The sequence below is a fragment of the Phyllobates terribilis genome, unplaced genomic scaffold, assembly GCF_046119375.1.
Source record: "Phyllobates terribilis strain yellow unplaced genomic scaffold, ASM4611937v1 Scaffold_223__1_contigs__length_3252167, whole genome shotgun sequence".
NCBI lineage: Eukaryota > Metazoa > Chordata > Amphibia > Anura > Dendrobatidae > Phyllobates > Phyllobates terribilis.
In genome coordinates, this window is record NW_027362983.1 from 1,357,665 (window position 1) to 1,383,639 (window position 25,975).

The window sequence follows — 25,975 nt, forward strand, 5'->3', positions numbered from 1 at the left end:
TTGGCCATTTATTGGCTGTGTTCTTTTGTGCAAAGAACTGGGTAGATGGGACAGATAATAAGTTGAAATTTCGGCATGTGATGTATTTTAGTCTGTGTTGGTCATCGGTAGCCCAGCAGTTATAGATTAACGTACATCATTACAACTAGAAATCCTATTTATACAAGCAATACATATAAAAACCCAGGATACAATGATTAGAATAGTGTAGAAGCTTCATGGCAGTAGATCACTACGTTGTGGGAAACCTCTGCTCCTGAATGGAGTAAATCTATAACACGAGGCCGATCTCATCATAGAACAGAAGTTCCTCCTGGTTCTTTATATTTCTGGGGAAGTCGACTGAGTACTTATAATACTGATGAAAAGAATAAATGGCCGTGTATAAGACAGAGAAGCTGTTTGACCGTATCCAACTTGAAGAGAAAGAGATGTCACTTAGTTGATAGATTTGTTGCCATATCTGTATTTTATCTGTTAGATGTTGAAGGCTTTGATTCCCTTGTGTCAACTGGAGAGAAACTTAGTCCTCCTACTGCTTCAAGGCCTAAATCCAGCGGGAGACGTCCACCTTCCCAGTCTCTGACGTCGTATGTATGTGCCGCAATTCATGCTCCACACAACTAAATGCTGCTCATGACTAAGGGACGGCCTATAATGCAATCTACAGAAGTGTCCTACAGAATAGAAGACCTGAGCGGCAGGGATCACTTTACACCACTGACAGACCCAGCCTGATACATTCTTCTCATTATTCTGTTTGTCCTGGCTATAAGTCATCACTCTCCTGAACCCAGCTGGTAAATGTATAGACACGTGCAATTTTCAAGGAGTGTAAAGACTTCTCATGAGTACAGATGCCTTAAAGGGAAGGTGCCATCAAAAAAAAATTTTTTTCAACATTTGCGAAAACGTAAAGTATTATGGTTTTGATTCGTTTCTCCGACATTATCATATTTTTTTAATGGAGTAAAATATGAAAAATAATTTAAAAAGTTTGACATGTTCCACTTTGAAACACTAGGGGGAGCAGCTACTGAAATTTGGCATGAAAACCTTGTGTAGAGCTGGCATGCATTACGACTGCTGAAAATCTGGGCTGGATTTGCTCCATGTCTGATGTCTCCTCCTCCCCCCTCCCTTTCTGGGTGTTTACAAATGGATAAGAGACAATGAAGTTTAGGAATTAGGATCTCTCACAGTGAGGAGCCATTTTGTTGTAGACACAAAGTGATACCAACACACAACTACATGCAGATCCTTATGCAGCAAGGTCTGATATTAGAGCGTCAGCTCTGCGGCCCAGGCCTGGATATACAGGAGTATATAGTACAGAGCGGTCACTGAGGTCTGATATTAGAGCGTCAGCTCTGCGGCCCAGGCCTGGATATACAGGAGTATATAGTACAGAGCGGTCACTGAGGTCTGATATTAGAGCGTCAGCTCTGCGGCCCAGGCCTGGACTGAATATTGTCCTTGTGTTCTTACTATTTATTTTGTATATAATGTATTTAAATGTTTCAGTTTTATTTAGTAATTTGCATTTTCATTATTAATGCAAATATAAAGGGTCGCCGGTCATGTGACCTCTCATGTTATTGACGCGCCCCTGGGCCTGAGTCGCGCAGCGTTGCGCACGCGGGAGCCTACCCGGAGCCGGATCGGATAGGGGTAGTAGTCTCGTGGCGATGACCCGGTCCGTGCCCAGGGAGTCAGACTAAGTGGCGGTATATTAGCAGTAGATGTAGGACGACTACGCCACCCGTTGAATGCAGCTATGGAGCTGCCGCTGCAGGGCAGACCGCTGAGGCCGGTGGAAGGATGGTGCAGCGTGGATGGTGTAACCCCCAACGGGAGGGGTATGGCCTCAGGGCAGCCGACGTGGATGATGGGGGTAGCAGGAACCACTCAGAGACGATGCGGTGTAGTTCAGGGTCTTTACTGGTGACAAAGATAGACCCTCCCGGAGTACTGGCTAGCGGTCGGGGCCTGGTCAGTCCTTGAGCAGATGGGATCCCCCTTGGCCAGGCGGAGTTGTAGGCCTCCCCAACTAATTATACTCTTCTGGCTTCCTTGCTAGAGGCGGGTAAAGGTAGCCCACGTCCCTGAGTGTACCGTGTGGTGCTCACCCGTATGGCCGGTGACTCGGGGCCTTCTAGTGGCTTCCGCTCCACGACGGCGGTGCTGGTCCCACGCGTGTGACCGTGCCTTCGGGTTTCTTGGCCAGAGGACCTGAAATCCCCTGCCGGTCGGTTTCTGCTGCTGGGTCAAGGTTAATCCCCACAGCCTCGGACTCCGGGTCCGGTGGTAACTCTTCAATCAGGGCGAGCTCTTCAGCTGCCAGCCCCTGATTCCTTTTAGCACTGCTCCCACTGAGCTCCTGATCTTTATTTCCTAAGCTGCTCCTCTTCTCTCTACTCTTCTTCTCCCTAACCCTGCCTCAGCCTCAGTTTTATATAGGGGAAGTCCTTCCCCTCCCAGGACCGGGCAGGAGGTGTGGCATGCATAGGATTCCTGACCAAGAGACCTCCCACCTGCTCTCAGACATAACATTGCTATTACTGTGGAGACCAGACCCCTGGGGTGCCACATTATGGATTAGGTACCAGTGACAAGTAACAGTAGAATAGTGACTGCAGCTCTGGAGGTGACTGGAGGATAAGACGTGCTGTCTTATTCTTCAGTCACCTCCAGATCAGAATTCACTATTCTGTTACATGATGACACAGAATAGTGAGCGCAGCTCTGGAGGTGACTGGAGGATAAGACCAGATGTAACAGCAGAATAGGGAGTGCAGCTCTGGAGGATAAAACCAGATGTAAAACCAGATGTAACAGCAGAATAGTGACCGCAGCTCTGGCAGATAAAACCAGATGTAACAGCAGAATAGTGACCGCAGCTCTGGAGGTGACTGGAGGATAAGACCAGATGTAACAGCAGAATAGTGACCGCAGCTCTGGAGGATAAGACAAGATGTAACAGCAGAATAGTGAGTGCAGTTCTGGAGGTGACTGAAGGATAAGACCAGATGAAACAAAAAATGAATACAAAAAAAAACCAACTGCGGCACCTTCACTTTAATGCTGTGAAAATAAGAAGGAAGCTGGGGATGGAGGAAACTCAAATGGTCCCAAAGGGTAGACTATAATAAAAAGCGCAACACAGCACTTAGCTAACATATTAGTGTTGTTCTCTAGTCAATTCATTTTCACTAAAGAAGGGGGCTGGAGGCAAGGAACCTAGATGGAAGCCCCACATGACCGGGAGGGGACAGGAGGGTGTAATTTGAACTTAAAAGGATAGGGATTGGATATAGGTTGAAGGGTGGGCATTTGAGGGGGGGGGGGATAGATAAAGCAGAAAGGGTGGGGTGAGAAACGGTCAGTTCAGAGAAGAAAGCATTGGAAAAGTCCCAGAGACAAGAACATTGGAGAAAGTCCTTTTGTGTGAAGACACTTACCAAGAATATGGAAACTGTAGATTCCTTGAGCGCAAGACTGAGGGAGGCTGCAAGATCCAGAAGTGGAGGGTGGCTGGAGTCCCAGCTGTCTGGATTGCTGGGGAGTGATGGGGCAGAAGCACCTCCATCGAGATCTGGAAGGGCCAGCAGGAGGACGAGGCCCCCCGTTAGGATTTCTCCGGACACGGTTAGTGCGGGCAGCAGGCGCAGGCCGCGGAGCCCCTCAGGGGACCCTGCGTCCGGTGAGCGTGTTGTTGGAACTCCCCGTCAGCGTGCCCGCCGCGGCAGGAATCCGCCTAGCCGCCCTGCGGGCTCCATCTGCAGTGTATCGCAGTCCTCAACTGAAAGAACCCGGTCGGCTGTGCTGCGGCCTGCTCCGGTGTCACGCCGCAATACCAGGGCCCGGGCCGCGCCAAAAGCAATGCCCACGATACAGCCACGTCAGCTTCCGGTGGGCGGGACATCACCGGAAGTGCTAGCAACGTCACTTCCGGAACCGGCATCACGTGACGGGGCTACTTAGGAAGTCTTCGACGGAGATATGCACACGCCCCCCAGTTCAAGAAAAGGCACCAATTCAAAGCGCCGTGACCACAGAGGACGCGTAGCGGGGGGAGCAGCAGAAGGATCATTTGCACGGCAGGTACAAGTGGCGATGCTCCAGTCGGGGTGCCTGCTAGAAACAATGGGACAGGGATGCAGCAGCAGAATTTCACGGGCAGGCAGCGGCAATTTGAAGATCTGCTGCCTGGCTCGATGCAACACATTCAAGGCGGTGGAGCGGCGGGCATTAGCACTGGGATGCCTGGCAGTCAAACTTGGAACACGACAGGCCGGACACGAGAGTCGGGGTCTGGAAATCAAGGAAGGTCACGGACGGCAGGAAGGACCAGAGCCAGGATTGACTGAGGATGAGCAGCGGAGATGGCGGCGAGTGCTCAGGTCCCCCCTGGTGACGAGGAGGCCAGGGGCGCGGGCCTTGCGCTGCAGCAGGAGTCGGACGGATCGGAGAGTGGGGAGGATACAGGTGAATCCAGGCGTCGGCAGGACACAGGAATTTCGGCTGGCAGGGACACAGCACCTGCGCAGCTGGGTGAGTTTGCTTCTATGTCTTGTTTGTCGCCCGCTGGGTCATTACCGTATGAGGGAGTTGATAGGCAGTCGGCGGGGCCCAGCGGGCAAAATATTAGGGGAGGTTGCGGGTCTGATATAATGGGTCTTAGAGACATTTTGTTTAATATGTCGCAATTTTTGGCTAGAATAGATAGTGGGGGGAGTTAATCAGGGTGGATTGGCATCCGCGGCAGCGACGTGGGTGCCTAGTCAACCGGTGTCTTTGCAGGTGGGAAGCGAGATGGGCAGGTCGGGGGTCAGTGCAGACATTATACCTTCTGGGGTATCGGTTTGTGTGCAGACAGAAAAGGACAAGGCGGATAATGTAAGACTGGGCGATAGGGCAAAAGGGGAAGTTTATGTGTGCTTTGAGGGGCCGTTGGGGGCACACCTAAAAAAAGAGGTAAAGGAAAAAATTTGGCGGGATGAGTACGTAGAGATTTTTTCCCTTCTTCCATTGGAAAAGTTTAACCTGGATAAGGGAAAAAGGGATGAGAGTAGAAAAGAGGAGGAGGAGAAGCGTAGGTGGAGGTTGATTCCTCAGACGTTTGTAAATTGGTTACAGGCTTTCGCAATATTGGCTAGTGTTATTGGGGAGAAAGCTCCTGATAATTGCTCAGGCTTATTCTGCTAGCTTGATGCTATCGGGGAGGCCCAGAGGACTTACGGGGGTCAGGCGTGGTTAAGATATGATGAGCAATTTCGACAGAGAAAAGCAGTCCGACCGGAGATCAAATGGGATCAGAAAGACATTGGGTTGTGGTTGAGGGTTATGGCTCCAGTGAGGTATGGGCAGTCCTTTCACGGGAACAACAGTTGCGGGAATCAATCAGCGGGACATGGGGGAGGTAGTAAGGGGGCGCAAAACATTAAAAAGGAAGCGGGAACTTGCTGGCAATTTAATGATGGCCAATGCAAGTACGGGAACTCCTGTAAATTCAAGCATGTGTGCTCCCATTGTAATGGAAGCTCACATAGAGCATCAAAATGCTTTAAGAGAGGAAAAGGAAAGCCGTCGGTGGTTACCGGTCAAGGGGGTTACTCCGGTGAGGGTTCACGCGATGGCCCCCTTTCTAAATAGGTATCCGGATCAGTTGAAGGCTAAAGTTATTGAGGATGGGTTTTTGGATGGTTTTAGAATACCAGCTCCTGATCATGTAGTCCCTTTTTCGGTTAAAAATTTAATGTCGGCTCACCGTTATCCAGAGGTGGTTAAGACGAAGTTAGCTAAAGAGGTTGAATTGGGCAGGATGGCGGGACCGTTTCAGGAATTGCCTAGCAACAAGGTGATTATTTCACCGTTAGGAGTTGTGCCCAAGAAAGAGGTGAATAAGTTTCGCTTGATTCAGCATTTGTCATACCCTAAAGGGCTTTCAGTGAATGATGGCATTGCGCAGGAGTTGTGTTCGGTACAATATACATCTTTTGATGCGGCGGCACAATGGGTACGGAGGTATGGGCCAGGCTCGTTGCTAGCTAAGACTGATATTGAGTCTGCTTTTAGGTTGTTGCCAGTTCACCCGGATAGCATCCCGTTGTTGGGATGTTTTTGGGAAGGGGAGTATTATGTTGATAGATGTTTGCCAATGGGTTGTTCAATTTCGTGTTCTTTGTTTGAAACTTTCAGTAGTTTTTTGGAATGGGTAGTGAAGGACCTGGCTTCTGTGAAGTCGGTCATTCATTATTTGGACGACTTCTTGTTTATAGGTCCCCCGCAATCATTGTTGTGTAGGAATTTGTTAGGTACTATGGAGTGGGAGGCAGAGCATTTTGGCGTACCTTTGGCAGTAGAAAAGACGGAAGGCCCTTGCACAACCCTAAGTTTCCTGGACATTGTAATTGATACTGAAAGGATGGAGTGTCGGTTACCAGATGATAAATTGATTTTGCTTAAACAGGAGGTCGATAGGATCGGGAGATTGCGCAAGGTGACACTGAAGGAGTTACAGTCACTGTTAGGGCGTTTGAATTTTGCGGGCAGGATTTTGCCAATGGGTAGAATATTTTGTCGCAGGTTGGCTGGAGCAACAGCAGGAGTGCAGGCTCCGCATCATTTTATTCGCTTAAATAAAGAACACAAGGAGGATCTGAAAGTTTGGAAGTTGTTTCTGCAAAATTATAACGGAAGATCGTTAATACAGGAGGAGTTTTTGAACAGTTATGATTGTGAGATATTTACGGATGCTGCAGGAGGTGCTGGTTATGGGGAATACTGGAAAGGGCGGTGCAGTGTAGGTGAGTGGCCGAATTTGTGGAAAGAGAGGGGTCTTACGAGGAACTTGGCATTTTTGGAGTTGTTTCCTATTGTTGTGGCGGTGAATATTTGGGGGGAGTGTTTTGCCAACAGGAGAATTCGGTTTCACTGCGATAACATGGGAGTTGTATCGGTCATCAACAGTTTGTCGGCCTTGTCGCCGCCTGTGATTAGGTTGCTGAGGGAACTTGTACTTTGTTGTCTTAAGTTGAATGCTTGGATTACAGCAGTCCATGTGCCAGGTGTAAAAAATTCCATAGCAGATGCCTTGTCTCGTTTTCAGTGGGATCGTTTTCGGGCACTAGCACCAGAGGCAGAGGACGTGGGTCAAGAATGCCCTTCGCGGTTGTGGCAGATGGTTATGGAGGAGTGGGACGGTTAATACAAGAGTCTATCACAAGGCAGACCTGGGCATCATACGAGGCATCGTTGCGAGTATGGCAAAGTTGGATTCGGGAGTGGGGTGGAGTGGAGAGTGAGGTAGATAGACGGCTGTGTTGTTTCTGCAGGGAAAGGGCGGCAAAGAGCGGATAGTCGATTTCAAAAGTTGGCAAGTTTGTGGCAGGATTAGCATTTGGTTTTAAATTGCTGGGTACGAAGGATGTTACGAAGGCCTTTTTGGTGAAGCAAGCTTTGAAGGGCTTTAGGAAAGGAGGTAAAGTGTAGGATAAACGTAGGCCGGTAACCTTTAGTATCTTGGAACGTTTGGGTTTGGTAATGGATAGGATTTGTTGTTCATTTTTCGAGGCCACATTGTTTAGATTGGCTTTTGCTTTGGCATTTTTTGGTGCACTAAGGGTAGGTGAATTGGTGGCACCAAGCAAGAATAAGGTTGGGGGTTTGTTTGCTGAGGATATGAGCGGTCGAGATGGGGGCATTGAATTTTGGATAAGACGGGGGATGACAGATCAATTGGGCAGAGGAAAACGTGTGGTCTTAGGTGAGGTTAAGAGATCTTTGGTTTGTCTTGGACATGTTTAATGGCTTACTGGCAGGTTTGGTCAGGGAGGAAGGGCCCATTATTGTGTCATGAAAATGGTGAATTTTTATCGCGTTTCCAGTTTATAGCAGTGTTTAAGAAGGGTATTGCTGAGTTGGGCCTTAGCCCTGAGGTATATGGGTCACATTCCTTCAGAATTGGCGCGTCATCGGAAGCGGATGGTTTGGGGTTAGGCAAGGAAGTGATAAAACGCATTGGGAGATGGAGTTCCGATCGATACCTGTCTTATGTAAGGAATTAGGCATTCGGTCTAATGTAATTATCTTTTGGTTTTAAATATTTTTGGTTGTCTTGTTGCAGGTGGAGTCCCGTTGTTAGTGTGGATTATGGGGCACTCTTTTGTCCACTGGGGGGCACTGCGGGCGGACGTGAGGCCCGACGGTAGGCAATTGGGCTTCAGCCGAGAGCAAGCCGTGGTTCGGTGGTTGGGTTTCCGAGGGATGGTGTGGAGAAGAGTACTGCCAGAGTTCCATAAAGCAGCTCATTTGGATCGGGCACCGGATATTTTAGTGCTGCACATGGGAGGGAATGATTTGGGGGCTCGACCGGTCAGGGAATTGATGAGGGACATTAAAATTGATCTTTTAAGGCTATGGAGATCGTTTCCTGAGGTGTTGACTGTTTGGTCTGAGGTGGTGCCCAGAAAAACATGGAGGGAGGCCAGATCATTGAAGGGAATTAATAGGGCACGTATAAAGTTGAACAGAGCCATATCAGCTTTTGTTAACAGGAATGGGGGAGTAAGCGTACGGCATCTTGATCTGGAAGCGGGAGTTGGAGAATTTTGGGCAAAGGATGGCGTGCATTTGAATGATATACGCATCGATTTATGGGCATTGGCCATACAAGGCGGGATTGAAAGGGCTTTGGCGGTGTTGGGGCGCTCACGAGCCTGAGGTGGTCAGGGCTGTTCGTTTGTGGCGGGGGGGGGGGGGGGGGTTGTGGCCAAATTCATCCAAAGAGAAAATTACAGGTGCAGTGTTTTATTTGGTATGGGTGAAAAGGGGAGGGGGAATGTGAACCATGGAACCCGGGTTGGCCGTACACAGTCAAGAAGGGGGCTGGAGGCAAGGAACCTAGATGGAAGCCCCACATGACCGGGAGGGGACAGGAGGGTGTAATTTGAACTTAAAAGAATAAGGATTGGATATAGGTTGAGGGGCGGGCATTTGAGGGGGGCGTAGATAAAGCAGAAAGGGTGGGGTGAGAAACGGTCAGTTCAGAGAAGAAAGCATTGGAAAAGTCCCACCCACCCCTTTTTTCGGTTGTTTGTTAGTTTCTTTTAAATTGCATTGGAAAAGGGCGGGTTTTGTAGGAAGAAGAACAAGGAGGTCTAATAATTAGGGTGTATTAGGAGGGGTTTTATATATATATATATATATATATATATATATATATATATATATATAAAAAATTTTTATTGATGTGTTAAGATGTCTTTATCGCAGTGGCTGGTGGGGGGGGGTTGGGGTTCTTGGAGTTGGCACGGAAGTGTCGGTAAAAAAGGAGATTATCAAGTTACAGGCATTGGCTTGATTAAGGGGGGTGATCTGGCATTTTGGTTTTGGGGGCTCTGGACGGGGTTTTACCCTGGGAGCTTTTGGTGCCCTTGAGCTGGCGTGGTACGGCTGAGGGTAACATGGTGGTTCAAGTACTGTTTGGTTTATGCCAGATCAATTTTTTAACTCCAAGAACCCTTACCCTTGTTATTATAATGTTTATATGTTTAATATTGTTGTTTGTTAATAAAACGGCCGCTGTGGCCAAATTTATCCAAAGAGAAAATTACAGGTGCAGTGTTTTATTTGGTATGGGTGAAAAGGGGAGGGGAATGTGAACAATGGAACCCGGGTTGGCCGTACACGGTCAAGAGTCTCTTTATAGCTGTGCTGGTAAGAATGGAGATGGCTGGCTTATTACGCATCTTCTTGTCATGTAGGAAATATTGTTACATTCAGTATACTTTTATTCACTACGATCTTTTGTAGTCCTCCCTTTCCAGTCCTGATTTCTTTGACTCTCCAAGTCCAGAAGATGACAAGGATGATATCAATCACCTGTCACAGAGACCTATAGACTCATCCAAGAAAGCCCCACGTAGTCTTACATCACAGGTAAGTAAGGGGAGCGTGCTCTCTGTTGTGGATCAATACAATTAGGACTGGGAGGGTTAAAAGTCAATCTGTAATCTTACCATGGAGGAAAGGTGTAGATGATCCATGCTTATCGGGGAGTATAGCAATATAGCTGCCTACTGTAGCTGCTCTATTTCCTGCTGCGCTGATGGTCCCTAATGTCACGGGTGTACTCTCTTCCCTTATAAGTAATTGTGGGAAAACCTTTTTCTAGAAGTAGATTTTTACCAGTTTATCATAGATTGCATGCTTTAAGGCATTGTCCAACTTGACTAAGTTATTACCCATACATGGAATGGTGATAATTTGTTGATTAGAAATTATCAAAAAGATTTGTAGGACCCTAGTCCAGCTGCCATATTGGTAGTCCATGGCTGCCAGAGCAGAGCCCTGTGAACCTCCTCCTACCTGCTGGTGTTCCCAGTGTCTCTTCTGATCCGTAGGCCTGGCTCACTGTCATTGTTCTGGTACAACGCACACATGACACTTAGCCAGGCCTGCCGATCAGAACAAGCACCAGGGATCCTGGCCGTTAAAAGGAGGTTCACAGAGCTCTGCTCCGGCGGCCATTGACTACTGAAGTAGTCGTTGAACAAGGATCCCGCAAATCTTTTTGATCATCTCTATTGCAGATTGCTTGAGGTCCCACTGCTGTGATTACCACACTCTCAAGATATGAGCACAGCACCACTCCATTCATTGTCTGTGGAACTCTGGCAGGCCATAGAAATTGAATGGAGCAGCAGTGCACATGCACAGCCATCACTCAAATCCTGTACATAGGTGGTAACTTGCTACTTGGGACAACTCCTTCAAAGGAATTATCCTACAAACGAGGTGCGGACATATCATTGGTGCAACCTATGGGGCCGCACAGGGGCCCAAGAGATAAGGGGGCCCATTTCTACTTCCAAAGCAGGTGCAATTTTGCATTCTTAGGAGCTCTTGGACTGCAAAGGGCCCATATATTGTTCTTGTACCCGGGCCCTTTTCTGTCTGTATACACCAGTGCTACAAACAACAGGTGATTATATGATGATGCAGGGTCCAACTGCTGGGAGTCCCACCAATCCTGAGGACTGTATTTCACATGTGAATGGAGCATTAGGGCATATGCATGACCGCCGCTCTGTTGACTGCCTATGGCACAGGTGGTCACACATACTGCTGTTCCACAAAACCATAGAAGTGAATGGAGCTGTGGTCACACACTGTGGTGCACTGCTGCTCCATATTGCAGAAATAAGACCCCTGTTCTCATGACTGGTGGAGGTCCCAGCGAACAGACCCCCAGTAATCTTACATTTATCCCCTATCTAATAGATAGCTTATGCTGCATTAGCCAAGTCAGCTCTGTACCATCTATGGGGGTCACTGTATACATTAGAATATTAAATGAAAGTGTTTTTTTTGTGTTTTTTTTCTCTTTAATCAGAGCATTGCCTATGACTGAGCTGTAATTGTGGCTGCAGTTGTGCCTACATTTTCTTAATATCTTTCAATAATGAAGACCACCTAATAGCACATATAATACCGCTGTATTTAGGCAATGATTTACCAGCATATGGGAAATATTCATTTATGATTACTACATGTGTTCTTTTAATAATAATAGTGTTCTGTACATATTCAGTTTATTCCTGTCTTGTAGGTACCAGAGAACAGAGCTGCATTGCCCCCCAAACCAGGAGGCTTGATTCCAAGTGTTAGTTTCTCACACGGCGCTCCTGGAGCCCCATCAGCATTTCACATTGTCACCTCAAGTAGACACAGGTCAAACTCTCCGTCCTTTGGTAGCTCCGATGCAAGACACACAGTTGAGCATGGCCAGTCATCACTAGAAGAGCTGCAGGCACAAGTCAAGGAGCTTCGAAGCATCATTGAGACAATGAAGGACCAGCAAAAGTAAGCTTTATTATGCCAGATGCCGGCAGCCGGGAATTAAAGGACTTGTTCTGATTTAATATTTTTGTGTAAAGTTTCAAAAATGTCATGGATGACTTTTTTATAATGTGCAAACCAAATGAATGGCTATCATGTCATACATAGATAGCCCGAGTCCACAAGATGGAGAGCCGCTGCTTGTCAGGGCTCAAAAAAGAGGTTCCCTGGAGGTTGTCCTCTCTAACAGGTTTTCCTGATGAAAGAAACTCTTAAAATGTCATGATACATTGTATTATTTATGGAGTATTTGTTTATTTCATCGCCTTAATAATTAATCCATACCATTTTTTCTCTGAGCGTGAATTCAGTCGGAGCTTATTTTCATCAGATCGGTGCTAAGAGACACTATAATTGTCACAGTCAGGGATTTCCATCTGGCTAAAAGAAGAATGTGCAAAAGACGAAAAACAAATCTGCAATTATGTTCCAAAATATCAATTTAGCAGAGAATAGGAAGTAATTAACACAAACTATTCACACTCATCTAATAACAGCCTGTAATGGATGTTATAAGACTTCATTCAGCACATTGGAAGCAGACAATTTTGCTATACGTTCAGAAAATGGACCTTTTCTCTAGATGGATCTAAAGGTGCAGTGAGCAAATGTACAGCCATATACTTAGGTCCATTTACTATTAGCTTCCAGCATTAAAAGAAATGAGTTGAGATGCTGTTTATGACAGGGCAGAATAAAGCCTCAGACTGTGTGACTATATGACTATATTTTTGCTATAGTTTTTCATACTTTTTACATTTAGTACATCCCAGTTTGCAAGTTCCGTGAATGTACCTATCTTTCTTCTGCTGGTATATAGTGAGATCCACTGGGAATCTAAAACATTGGGACAATGCTCTAAGAGGAGAAAAAGAAAAAATGAGATCTTGTACAGTACAAGGTGTAGAAAAGGGCTCCCCAACCTGTGGCTCGCAGACCTATAATGTGTGGCTCGCGGCTGTGTGTCAGCTTGTTGCCTTAGCACCATGTCTAACAAACAGATATGAAGAGCAGGTCTCTAGTTCCTGACGTTTGTGAATAACCCCATACAGAAGAGCAGGTCTAGATGCACATATATAAGAGGTTGTCCACTACTAGGACAACCCTTTATCACTCTGAATGTTTGCCCTCGTTAAAATAAAAACCCCTGTCCTCACCTCCCGTGCTGGCGCAGTTCCAGTGGTGTCGGCACTCACGTTCTGGGGCTCTCGTGCGGTTATGTCACGTGAGCCCTGCACCATATCAATACTGGTGTCCTAGTCCTAGTAGTGGACAACCCCTTTAAGAGTTGGAGAGATAAATGAAGTCTGGAGATGAGACTGTAGATAAGATGATACTGCTAGTTAAAGGGTTGCTTGAAGTTGGATGCAATAATGTGGTGGGAGTGCCTGCTGCGAGAATACCGAATATGAGTGCGGTGAGAACCCCTGTATGTAAGCACACTGCCTTGGTTTTATTTCTATGGGGAAGTTCTGGCTGTTATTATACCAGTAATGGGGCTCTGGGTGTAACTACTGTGGGATAGGGAGCGGGATCTGGATGTCACTAGTCGGGGGGCTCTGGATGTTGCTCATGACCCTCTCTCAGAGCTGAATGCGATTCCCAAGGTAAGAAATGTTGGGGATCACTGATCTAGAATAACTCAGGCCTGAGTGCAAAGGGGGGGTAGATTTCTTGATGGTAGTGACTGTAGACATCACTATGGTGGAGCATTTGGGACAGACTAGTTCTTTCTTGGTAGTGAAATTCTGGGATGCATGATATATTATAATCTATACAATCTGTGAGTTCTATTTGCCAACGATAGGTAGCACCAAAGTAATTAATTTCAATAATTTAAATGGATGGTCAGTGGAACAAAAACGTCTTTATATTTAGTGCCATATTAAAATGCGAGAAGGATGGAGTAAATTGAAATATAAGACAGTGGAGTCTCTTGGCTAATGTGATGTAGTGTCTGAAGCAGGTCGTATAGTCACTGAGCATATCACCAGAGCAGCAATAAGGAGCCTGGTGTATCTGGCAGAGTAGAGGAGATGATAGGGTAGCACATGTAACTATGGCACAGCAGGGATTGACCTAGGTGTGATTATAGTGGACGCACATAAATACATAACTGATTGGTTCAGTTGATTCTCACTTGGTTGCCTGAGTCTCTCCTGGAGATGAATACTGTGTCGCATCTCCTCCTAGGGATCCAGTACAATCATCGTAGAGGGTAATCCTTTTGTGGACTGTCACTGCCATGTCTTCTCAGAACCTGCCCCCTTGGGTATTTCCAGCCTCAGAGGTCTCGCAAGCCAAACAAACCAAACTCCAACCCAAAGATTAAGGGTTTTTTAGGTGGTAGGTATAGGTTGTACCACTGGTATCTTGCAATGGGGTGAGAGCTCAACTATGAATTTGAGGCTTCAGCATCAGAATTATTCAGATCCTGTCCAGACTAGGCTTGAAACATTGGTCCATGCGTAAGCAGTAAATTCATGGGCTCTATGCTTAAACATATGTAGGCCTAGGATTATTAAGAGGCTCGATGTGGAACCCAGGATGATGTGTCCACATCAGCTGACTGTTTTTTTTTATATATATTTGATTTTTTTTGCAAATGAGCATTTGTCATCTGAACATTTGTTGCTTTTCTGGTGAACATTTGTCTGTGTCCAATATAAGCACAGGGTGATATATTAGATGAAAATTATCTGAAAATAAGATGCTTCTCCCTATGTATTTGACGCGCCCCTGGGCCTGTGTCGCGCTGCGTTGCGCACGCGGGAGCTTACCCGGAGCCGGATCTCTTGAGGGTTGTAGTCTCGTGGCGGTGACCCGGTCCGTGCCCAGGGAGTCAAACTGAGCGGCGATGTATCAGCGGTAGATGTTGTACGACTACGCCACCCGTTGAATGCAGCTATGGAGCTGCCGCTGCAGGACAGTCCGCTGAGGCCGGTGGATGGATGGTGCAGCGTAGATGGTATAACCCCCAACGGGAGGGGTATGGCCTCAGGGCAGCAGATGTGGATGATGGGGGTAGCAGGAACCACTCGGAGACGGTACGGTGTAGTTCAGGGTCTTTACTGGTAACAACGATAGACCCTCCCGGAGTACTTGCTAGTGAACAGGGCCTGGTCAGTCCTTGAGCAGATGGGATCTCCCCTGGCCAGGCGGAGTTGTAGGCCTCCCAAACTGACTGTACTCTTCTGGCTACCTTGCTAGAAGCGCATATAAGTAGCCCACGTCCCTGAGTGTACCGTATGGCCGGTGACTCGGGGCCTTCTAATGGCTTCCGCTCCACGATGGCGGTGCTGGTCCCACGCGTGTGACCGTGCCTTCGGGTTTCTGGGCCTGAGGACCTGAAATCCCCTGCCGGTCGGCTTCTGCTGCTGGGTAAGAGTTAGTCCCCACAGCCTCGGACGCCGGGTCCGGTAAGAAAGCTTCTCAGTCAGGGCGAGCTCTGCAGCTGCCAGCCCCTGACTCGTAGTAGTATTGCTTCTGCTGTTTCTGGTCTCTACTCTCCTTGACTGACTAACCCTGCTTCAGCCCCGGGTTTATATAGGGGAAGTTCTTCCCCTCCCAAGACTGGGCAGGAGGTGTGGCATGCACAGGATCCCTGACCAAAGGACCTCCCACCTGCTCTCAGACATAACATTACATTACTGTGGAAACCAGACCCCTGGGGTGCCACATTCCCCCCTAGTAAAATTTAGTACTCCGGGACTAAACACATTTTTATAAACATAACAGAGTACAACCAAACATTATAATAAAGAGACACATAACAATGGTCACGGCGTGTCCGCAACCGGGTGCAGTCTTTGAGGGGAAGCAAGGTGTCCATTTCACCAAAACAGTGAGACGTAACCAGGTAGGGGTCTGTCCTACACCGAGTCCTTAACAGTCTCTAGTCCATCCTGGGTTACGCTCCAACTATGTACAAGGATTCCCGGTAAATCCACCAAGGATTCCTAAAAATAACTGGAAACACAAAATTATACACAAGCAACAATACACAGGTAAACATAAATAAAACAATTTATACACTTCAAATCCTCCAACGTGCGGATAACTGGCCTCTAGTGGCTCTAGTGGACCTACGGAGCTGACTGTCTGGCCCCGAACTACAGGGTGTAGGAGCTGTCAAGGGTAAACTGGGCAGCTGTCTACGAGTTCCCTGGCTCACTAGGGATATGGCAGGCTCACTGCAAGCAGAGGGTTGACCCTCCTGGTCTGCGGGTGCGGGGTCTTCTGCCTCCTGGACCGGCTGTTCTTCCAGCTCTACTTGTTGCTCCGTAGGTGCTTGGGATGCTGGTTGGAGGAAGGTGAGTACGGGTACCACAACTGCACCATTGACTTGAGTCCAAGACCGAGGGAAGTCCCCGAGCACAGTACTAACCATATCTTCCCTTTCCTCTACGGGTCGATGGTCTTCTTGTTCCTCTTCAGGGTTCCTCAGTTGTTCGGGACACTTCTTCAGGTGGTCCCGGGATACGATGGCTGTGGTTTCCCCTCCGTCTTTACTGATGGTACAAACCTTCGGGTTCTCGTGGCTTGAGGGCAGTACGGTGTACGGGTCCTTCTCCCACTGGTCGTCCAACTTGTGGAGCCGTCTCTTCCTCTTCAAGACCTGCTCTCCGGGTACCAGGGGAACAGCGGGAGCATACTGGTTGTAAGTTTTCTCTTGTCTTTCCCTAGCCTGACAGAGACTTCGCTCCACGCTCTCCTGTACTCTCCGGTACTGCTGCTGCCTCTCTGTGTCCCAGTCTGTTTCTGGTGAAGTGTCCTCGGGTGTCAGGACTCCCATTTCCAGGTCAACAGGTAACTTACCAGGTCTTGCCCTCATTAGGTAAGCCGGGGTACAGTTGGTGGAACCTACCGGGATGTGGTTGTATAGGTCCACCAGATCGGGCAACTTCTCAAGCCACAGACTGCGTTCTTCCAGGGGCAACGTTTTTAGAAGATCCATTACCACCTGGTTCATTTTCTCACAAAGTCCATTAGTTTGCGGATGGTAGGGTGTCGTCCTTATCTTCCGGCAGCCATACAGATTGCAGAATTCCTGGAAGACCTCCGCTTCAAAGGCAGGTCCCTGGTCCGTCAGCACTTGGTCCGGGTACCCGTGTGGACGGCAAAAGTGCTGCTGGAAGGCTCTAGCTGCTGTTTGAGCCGTTAAGTCCTTGACGGGGACGACAACCAGAAACCGGGAGTAATGATCCACGATGGTTAACGCGTAGACGTAGCCACTTCTGCTTGGGGTCAGTTTTACATGATCCAAGGCTACCAGTTCCAACGGTTGCCGGGTGACGATGGACTGCAGGGGAGTCTTCTGGCTGGCACGGTCCTTCCTTCTCAGGTTGCACGGGCCACAGTCTCTGCACCACTTCTCAATGGTTCCCCTCATGCCTACCCAGTGGAACCGCTCGCGCAGCAGGAACTCCAGCTTCTTCCACCCGAAGTGCCCAGCTCCGTCGTGGTATGCCTCCATCACCATGGCTGCGTCCCTTCGTGGCACCACTACTTGCCAGAGTAATTCATGCGTCCGGGAGTTAACCATTCTGCGGCACAACTTCCCTTTGTAAAGGAACAGTCGACTCTTCTCTGCCCATAGTTGTTTGGCTTCCTCCGGAGCGTCTGGTTCAAGGCGAGCCTCCGGCCGAGTCAGCATCTCCTTCACCAGTCGGACGGCAGGGTCGCTGTCTTGCGTTTCCGCCCAGTTGTAGTGGGGTAAGGGGTTCAACGTAGCAGTCTGCTTACTCCTTACCTGGTGGGAATACTGAATAGTCCCATGACGGTGGAACGCAGGGAGTTCAACTTCTTCCAGTCCCTCCGGATCTTCTCCTCCGTCCGGCAGGTTGGGCATCCTGGACAGGGCGTCCGCGTTGGTATTGGAGCGTCCTGCCCGGTATTTGATTGTGAACTCGTAGTTGGACAGACGGGCCATCCACCTCTGCTCCAGGGCACCGAGTCTTGCCGTGTCCAGGTGTGTCAGCGGGTTGTTATCCGTGTACACGGTGAACCGGGAAGAAGCGAGGTAATGCTTAAAGCGCTCGGTGACTGCCCATACCACGGCCAGGAACTCTAGCTTAAATGAGCTGTAATTCTCGGGGTTCCTTTCGGTGGGTCGCAGTTTTCGGCTGGCGTAGGCGATTACTCGTTCTTTCCCTTGCTGAATCTGGGACAGTACGGCTCCTAGCCCGATGTTACTGGCGTCGGTGTAGAGGATAAAGGGCTGGCTATAATCCGGGTACGCCAGGATTTCATCCCCCGTGAGGGCCATCTTCAGCTGGCGGAAGGACTCTTCTTCCAGCTCCTCCCATTTGAAGGGCGGCTTCTGGTTCTTGGCCTTCCGGGACTGGCCTATCAGGAGGTCCTGCATAGGTGCTGCCTTTTTGGTGAAACCGGGGATGAATCTGCGGTAATAGCCTACCAACCCGAGGAACTGCCGCACTTCCTTTACACTGGAGGGACTTGGCCATTCCTTAATTGCGGTGATCTTATCAGGGTCGGGAGCCACTCCGTCAGCGCTCACCACGTGTCCCAGGTACTGCACCTTTGGCTTCAGGAGGTGACACTTAGAGGGCTTCACCTTCAGGCCGTAACTTGCCAGGGCATCGAACACTTCCGCCAGATGTTTCAGGTGGTCCTCATAAGTCTTGGAATATACGATGACATCGTCCAGGTACAACAGGACCGTCTCGAAGTTTTTGTGTCCCAGACAGCACTCCATTAATCGTTGGAAGGTTCCTGGTGCGTTACAAAGTCCAAACGGCATGCAGGTAAACTCACTAAGTCCCATCGGGGTGGTGAATGCGGTCTTCTCCCGGTCCGCCTCTGCTACAGGAACCTGCCAGTACCCGCTAGTGAGATCCAAGGTGGAGAAGAAGTTAGCAGATCTTAAAGCAGCCAAAGACTCCTCTATCCTTGGTAAAGGGTACGCATCCTTGTGTGTGATACGGTTGATTTTCCGGTAATCTACACACATCCTCATAGTGTTGTCTTTCTTTTTGACTAAAACTAGTGGGGCTGCCCAGGGGCTACAGCTATCCCGGATTACCCCAGCCTCCTTCATGTCTCTAAGCATCCCCTTGGCGTGTTGGTAATGTGCAGGGGGTACGGGTCGATACCTCTCTTTTATGGGAGGATGATCTCCCGTGGGGATGCGGTGTTCTACCCCCTTGACTCGCCCGAAGTCTAACGGGTGTTTACTAAACACTCTCTCATACTCTTGAACCACCCGGTAGACTCCCTGTTTCTGGTGGGAGGGAGTGGAGTCAGTTCCCAAGTGTAGTTGCTGACACCAATCCTCCATTACTTTCTTAGAGCCGTTACCTTCCTCCGGGTGAGATGGAGGCAAGGGTTCCACAGACTGTATAGAGTTTTGGTTGATGGTATATAATTTGGCTAGCGTGGCATACCGGGGCAGGTACACTTCCCCGATATTGATTATGCGAACGGGCACCCTCCCATGGCGTACATTGACCACCCCCCGTGCTGTCAAAATGGTGGGCCTACTGTCTGAGTAAACTGGTTCTACCATTGCCTGGTAATCTCTACCTCTCGGACCAATAGCTGCCCGGCACCAAATCATCATTTCACTTTTTGGGGGCATGGCAATAGGAAAAGGGTCACACATTCTTACGCTACCAATCTCACCGCCGGAGAGTTCCACCTGTTGCCGTCGCATCAGTGCCCGGATCTCTTTCTGGAGCACCCGCTGCTCGCCGGAGCTGGCGTTCTTGGCAACCTGCTGTAGAAGGAAAATCACCTCTGCAAGACAATTTTCAATTACATTAGTTCCTAGAGTTATTTTTGGGTGACTCTCATGTTTGTCAATATCTACAACGATCAGTCCCTGGGCTGCCAGTTCGACTCTACCGATTTTGATGGTCACCTCTTTAAATCCGATCTGTGGCACGGGCTGGCCATTGCTAGCGATGATACTCAAGTCGTCGTCAGGGTAGCGGGTAATATCCGAGTCATTCCAGTACTGCTTAAAGAGCACGTACGGGATGGTGGTGACCTGTGACCCGGTGTCCAGTAGAGCACTCATGGGAATGCCATCCAGTACCACAGGCAAGACTGGACGTCCTCCCACATATCTGTCGCGCCAGTTCGATGGGCCTGGTGATCTTTTTCCTGGGGGTTGGCCCTCTACCCCAGGTTGTGCCCGTTTAAAGAACAGTACCTTGCCATATGTCCGGGTTGATTGCAGCGGCGGCAGATGGGTCGTCCGTCTTCGCTGTATCGGTCACTGGGTCTTCCTCTGGCCGGTGGGGTCCTCCTTGGTCGACGCCACGGGATGTCCTCCGGTCCGGATGCCAGCTGGATCTTCCCTGGGATGGAAGCCTGTAAAGACTGCACAGTTCGGGTTAACGCAGCAACGCTCTTAGCTAGCTCTTGGACCTGATGGTGTAGGTCTGGAGCCGGGTCATTGTCCAAAGCCTGCGCATCAGCTCCCACGGGCCCTGCCGACAAGGGCGCCGCCTCCTGGTGGTAAGTGATAGCAGGGCGCCTGTGGGTCACAACGCCACCCGGTGCCGGTTCTCGGAGCACCCGGATGGCTCTGTCCTTGAACTGTGCAAAGCCCAGATGGGGATCCTGTAAGGCCATTGCCCGCAACTGGGTTCGGTGGGTATTACAATACAGTCCCTCTATAAACTGTTGGGTCAACAGCCTGTCCTCGTTTCCCACTCCATCAGGGTCGGTCTGCTTAATGGCCCTCAGGGCCTCTTGTAGGTTTAGTGCATAGTCCCTTATACTCTCATGCGCTCGCTGCTTGCACCCGTAGAATCTAAGCTTAATCTCGGCTGAGGTGCGGGTATCAAAGGTGTCCTTCAGCCGGGTTAGTATCCCTGCGACAGTCTTCCTCCCAGGTGGCCAGGATTTTACTTCCCTTTTGGCTGCCCCGGTTAGTTGGGCCACCAGGATGCTCACTTTTTGCTCTTCTGTGAGGGGGTACACCTGGAAGAGGCTATCCAGCTTTTCTCTAAAGTCATGCAGGGTATGTGACTCCCCTGAGTACTGGGGTAGCCAAGCTGCTCCCGGGATATAGGGCATGGTGAAGGGCATAACTGCAGCAGCGGTAGCGCTGGCGGGGGTTGAGGCAGTGAAGCTCTCCTCCGTATCCGACATCTTCCTCCCCCCTAGTGGACAGTGGCCTACCTTGCGATGATCCTCTTCCGTAGGGCGCGGCTCCGCAGTGGATCGTCAGGGTTGAGGACCTTCCGTCGCGCTCCTGTGACGTCGGCGTCTGCTGGGCTCCTTCCAGGACCTTACGCAACGTCCGGACGTGAGGCGGGGCTTCAGTTCTCGCGCGCTTTCGGAGTCCACGCCCCTCTTCTTCCCGCGCGGCGTCCTCAAGATGGCGTCCAATGGCGGGAAACTTCACCGATGGCGGGAAGAAGGCTGAAGATGGCGCCGGATGGCGGGAATCTTCACCACAGGTAAGTTTGAAAAGTCTCTTTTTCAGGCACGCAGTACCCGGTGGTTGCGGGCACGAAATCCTGCCGACTACGCCAAAGTTGACGCGTCCCTGGGCCTGTGTCGCGCTGCGTTGCGCACGCGGGAGCTTACCCGGAGCCGGATCTCTTGAGGGTTGTAGTCTCGTGGCGGTGACCCGGTCCGTGCCCAGGGAGTCAAACTGAGCGGCGATGTATCAGCGGTAGATGTTGTACGACTACGCCACCCGTTGAATGCAGCTATGGAGCTGCCGCTGCAGGACAGTCCGCTGAGGCCGGTGGATGGATGGTGCAGCGTAGATGGTATAACCCCCAACGGGAGGGGTATGGCCTCAGGGCAGCAGATGTGGATGATGGGGGTAGCAGGAACCACTCGGAGACGGTACGGTGTAGTTCAGGGTCTTTACTGGTAACAACGATAGACCCTCCCGGAGTACTTGCTAGTGAACGGGGCCTGGTCAGTCCTTGAGCAGATGGGATCTCCCCTGGCCAGGCGGAGTTGTAGGCCTCCCAAACTGACTGTACTCTTCTGGCTACCTTGCTAGAAGCGGATATAAGTAGCCCACGTCCCTGAGTGTACCGTGTGGTGCTCACCCGTATGGCCGGTGACTCGGGGCCTTCTAATGGCTTCCGCTCCACGATGGCGGTGCTGGTCCCACGCGTGTGACCGTGCCTTCGGGTTTCTGGGCCTGAGGACCTGAAATCCCCTGCCGGTCGGCTTCTGCTGCTGGGTAAGAGTTAGTCCCCACAGCCTCGGACGCCGGGTCCGGTAAGAAAGCTTCTCAGTCAGGGCGAGCTCTGCAGCTGCCAGCCCCTGACTCGTAGTAGTATTGCTTCTGCTGTTTCTTGTCTCTACTCTCCTTGACTGACTAACCCTGCTTCAGCCCCGGGTTTATATAGGGGAAGTTCTTCCCCTCCCAAGACTGGGCAGGAGGTGTGGCATGCACAGGATCCCTGACCAAAGGACCTCCCACCTGCTCTCAGACATAACATTACATTACTGTGGAAACCAGACCCCTGGGGTGCCACATATTATTCAGTATATGCAAAGAAGACTGTGAAATAGATAATCTGTGGAGCACATATCATCTCAGATCTCAGCACAGCTTACCCCAAGCAGTATTTCAGGAGTCAGATTCCTACTCAAACTATTTGGTTATTCGGATTCTCCACATGTTTCATTGTCCTTGTTCTTCACTTTGCTGCCTTTTAAAGTATAGTTTAGTATACTCGAGGTTACCCCAGAAAATTAATTCCATCGTTCTTGTATTTTTATTTTAGAAAAGAAATAAAACAATTACTGTCCGAGCTGGATGAAGAAAAGAAGATTCGTCTTCGATTACAGGTACACAATATTTGACTTGAAGCCCTTCCGAAATAGTAGTTTGGAAATGTATGCTGTAGTTGTGCTCTGACCACAGGTTCCAGTGATATGATAAAAGTCTGAAATTCTCAGAGTCCTGTTAGTACATCATCAATCATAGGCTTACTCATTAAAACGGTGTAAAGAAAATCCAGTTGTCTTTTTTCAATAATATACTTTTTATTAAGGGATGTTTTACAAAAGAAGGGAAAGGGAAAATAAAATATGATAAAGACAGTATAGTAGTATTACAACAGTTACATCATCCTAACAAAACTTTTAACTTGGAGGAAAAATCTGGAAAAGGATAGCCGGAGAGGAAGAAAGGAAAGAAAGGAAGGAAAGGGAGAGAGGAATGGGATGGGGAAAAAAGGGAAGGACGAATGAGGAAAACAGGGGAAAGGGAGGTGAAAACAAAATAGATCATCTATAGTATAAATCCTTGTTATGGCATCACAGGATTTCAGTTTAATTATGTTAAAATAATAAATGATTTGTATACTTTCTGGCTAAAAGATGTTATTTGTTTGGAGAGGTATTCTTATTCAGGGAAAAGTATCCAGTATCCAGATCCAGAAAGACCATATAGAATAGTATTTCTTAAGAGAGCTGTTTCTTAACGCATAGGAATGTTCTAAAGAATTGTGAACTAACATTTTATCTATAATTTCTGAGATAGTAGGAACATTAACTGACTTTCATTTAGATTCAATAAGTAGCTTTGTTATAGCCAATATATGAATGGAAATATGTTTTATCTTCTGTGGGAGTAAATTTGAGTCAAGAGATAGAAGGGCTAGTTGTGGTGAAATATTAACTGTAGAGTTGTTGATTTTATTCAACAATTTAAAGATCTCTTTCCATATTAATGCAGCTTTAGAACATGTCCAAAAGATATGAAATACCGTATTTTTCGGACTATAAGACGCACCAGACCATAAGACGCACCTAGGTTTTAGAGGAGGAAAAAAAAAAATTTAAGCAAAAAATGTGTTCATGATGCACTTTTAAGGGGGAGGGGGTCTTCTGCTGACACTGGTATAGGGGTAATGTCCCCCAATTCTGACAATATCCCCCATCCTGGTATATATGTCTCTCCCCTTTTATATGTGGTCCCCATCCTCATCCTGGTATGCCTGGCATCCCTCCATCCTGGTATGCATGGCATCCCTCATCCCTATCCTGGTATGCATGGCACCCCTCATCCCTGTCCTGGTATGCATGGCACCCCTAATCCCTATCCTGGTATGCATGGCACCCCTCATCCCTATCCTGGTATGCATGGCACCCCTCATCCCTATCCTGGTATGCATGGCACCCCTAATCCCTATCCTGGTATGCATGGCACCCCTAATCCCTATCCTGGTATGAATGGCACAGCAATCCCCATCCGGGTATGCATGGCACAGCAATCCCCATCCTGGTATGCATGGCACCCCTAATCCCTATCCTGGTATGCATGGCACCCCTCATCCTTATCGTGGTATGTATGGCCCCTCATTCTAATCCTGGTATGTATGGCCCCCTCATCTTTATCCTGTTATGTATGCCGCCCTCAGCGTTATCCTGGTATGTATGGCCCCCTCATCTTTATCTTGTTATGTATGGCCCCCTCATCTTTATCCTGTTATGTATGCCCCCCTCAGCATTACCCTGGTATGTATGGCCCCCTCATCCTTACCCTGGTATGTATGGCCCCCTCATCCTTACCCTGGTATGTATGGCCCCCTCATCCTAGTATGCATGGTCCCCCTAATTCCTATCATGCTGCACATTAAAAAAAACACTCCTACTCACCTTTCTTCTCTCCTCCAGCGCTTCGTCCTGCCTGCCCACTCTGATCTCTCCATGTGAGCCGCGCATGGCGTCTCTACCATGTGCAAGGAGAGATCAGCTGCCGGAAGTCACTGCTCCCCACGCCGGTACTGTGTGCACGGGGAGCAGTGACTTCATGCTCCTTCATAGCCGACACACAGCGTAGCCGCGCTGCGGCTCCTGCTGCTGCCGGGCTACCGCGTGTGCCCGCTTATTAAAGGGCATGAATATTCACCCCCTCTCCATGCCCATGGGCGTGGAGAAAGGTTGAATATTCATGCCCTTTAATAAGCGGGCACAGGCGATTCCGGCAACAGCAGGAGCAGCGCTGCGTCTACACTGTGTGCTGCTATTAAGGAGCGTGGGGAGCACTGAATATTCATTTTCTTTAGCAGCGGGGACAATGTAGGCTGCAGCGGGCGGCTGCTGACTCCTGTTCCCCGCTCCTTCACCGCTACTGCTCCCCCCACACCCCACATATATATACACCCCCCCCCTCCAACATTCGGACTATAAGACGCACCCCCCATTTTCCTCCAAAACTTTGGAGGAAAAAAGGGCTTCTTATAGTCCGAAAAATACGGTAAGTTGGCTTTTTGTCCACAGTATCTCCAACATGAATCAGAGTAGTCCACAAAGGCTTTCTTTAGTCTGGCTGTACAATTCCTTTTCTGGAAGATTATGAAAAGTTTTTAGGGAGAGGAAGTTTATAATTGATTCGTTTTCTGCTATTTTCTGCTTTGAATAATAATATTAGCTTCAGAAGAAGCCTGGATATTTGGTAGGGCAATTCCCCCTTTTATTTTTGAATAGTAACATTTTTGCAATTCTCTGAAACTTTTTTTGCCATCTATAATTTGACAGTTGTTTATGAAGAGATTTAATCCATATTTCTGGGACTAGGATAGGAATTGTTCTGAAAATATACTGTAATTTAGGTAGTACTATCTTTTACCCGCGGCTTCGCTCGCGTGGAATTTGGTCTGCCACATTAAGTTTCGTGACAGATCATTTTAATAGTAAAAAAAAATAATCTTAATAGTAAAAAAAAATAATCTTATTTAGTTACTCGCACATCCAAAATTTCAGATGTCTAACTTCAAAACTGACGGATTCCATACAATCTTTGAACCCCTATAATATTAAGAGGGAAACTCTTGAGGGTGGAATTATCAAATTTCCTTTCTTAGTGCTCATTTAAGCTATAATAGAACCTATCTGCAAATTTCAAGATGCTAAGTTCAGTGGTTTCGGCTGTGCGCTGACCGCTAGGTGTGTCAGTCAATCAGGCTTACAGTTTTATATAATCTTCGCCTGTATGGTGTGTTTATAAAAAGTAGCCCTATGTCCTTCCCCAGGCTTGAAATTATCCATATCAAATTTCATCACAAACGGATTACTAAACACTGATTAATAAACAGGACGGACTGAAGTTACTTGCGTT

At 48.6% G+C, this 25,975-nt stretch overlaps 1 protein-coding gene across 1 annotated transcript; it reads left to right on the plus strand.

Annotated features, from left to right (window-relative positions):
* Positions 1-374: 374 nt before the first annotated feature.
* Positions 375-23,027, plus strand: LOC141214465 (SH3 domain-containing kinase-binding protein 1-like). The gene is made up of 6 exons (XM_073665444.1): positions 375-408; positions 482-594; positions 9,817-9,942; positions 11,615-11,868; positions 22,635-22,698; positions 22,905-23,027. The coding sequence occupies exons 1-6, from the start codon at positions 375-377 to the stop codon at positions 23,025-23,027; spliced, it is 714 nt and encodes a 237-aa protein (XP_073521545.1).
* The last annotated feature ends 2,948 nt before the right edge of the window (positions 23,028-25,975 follow it).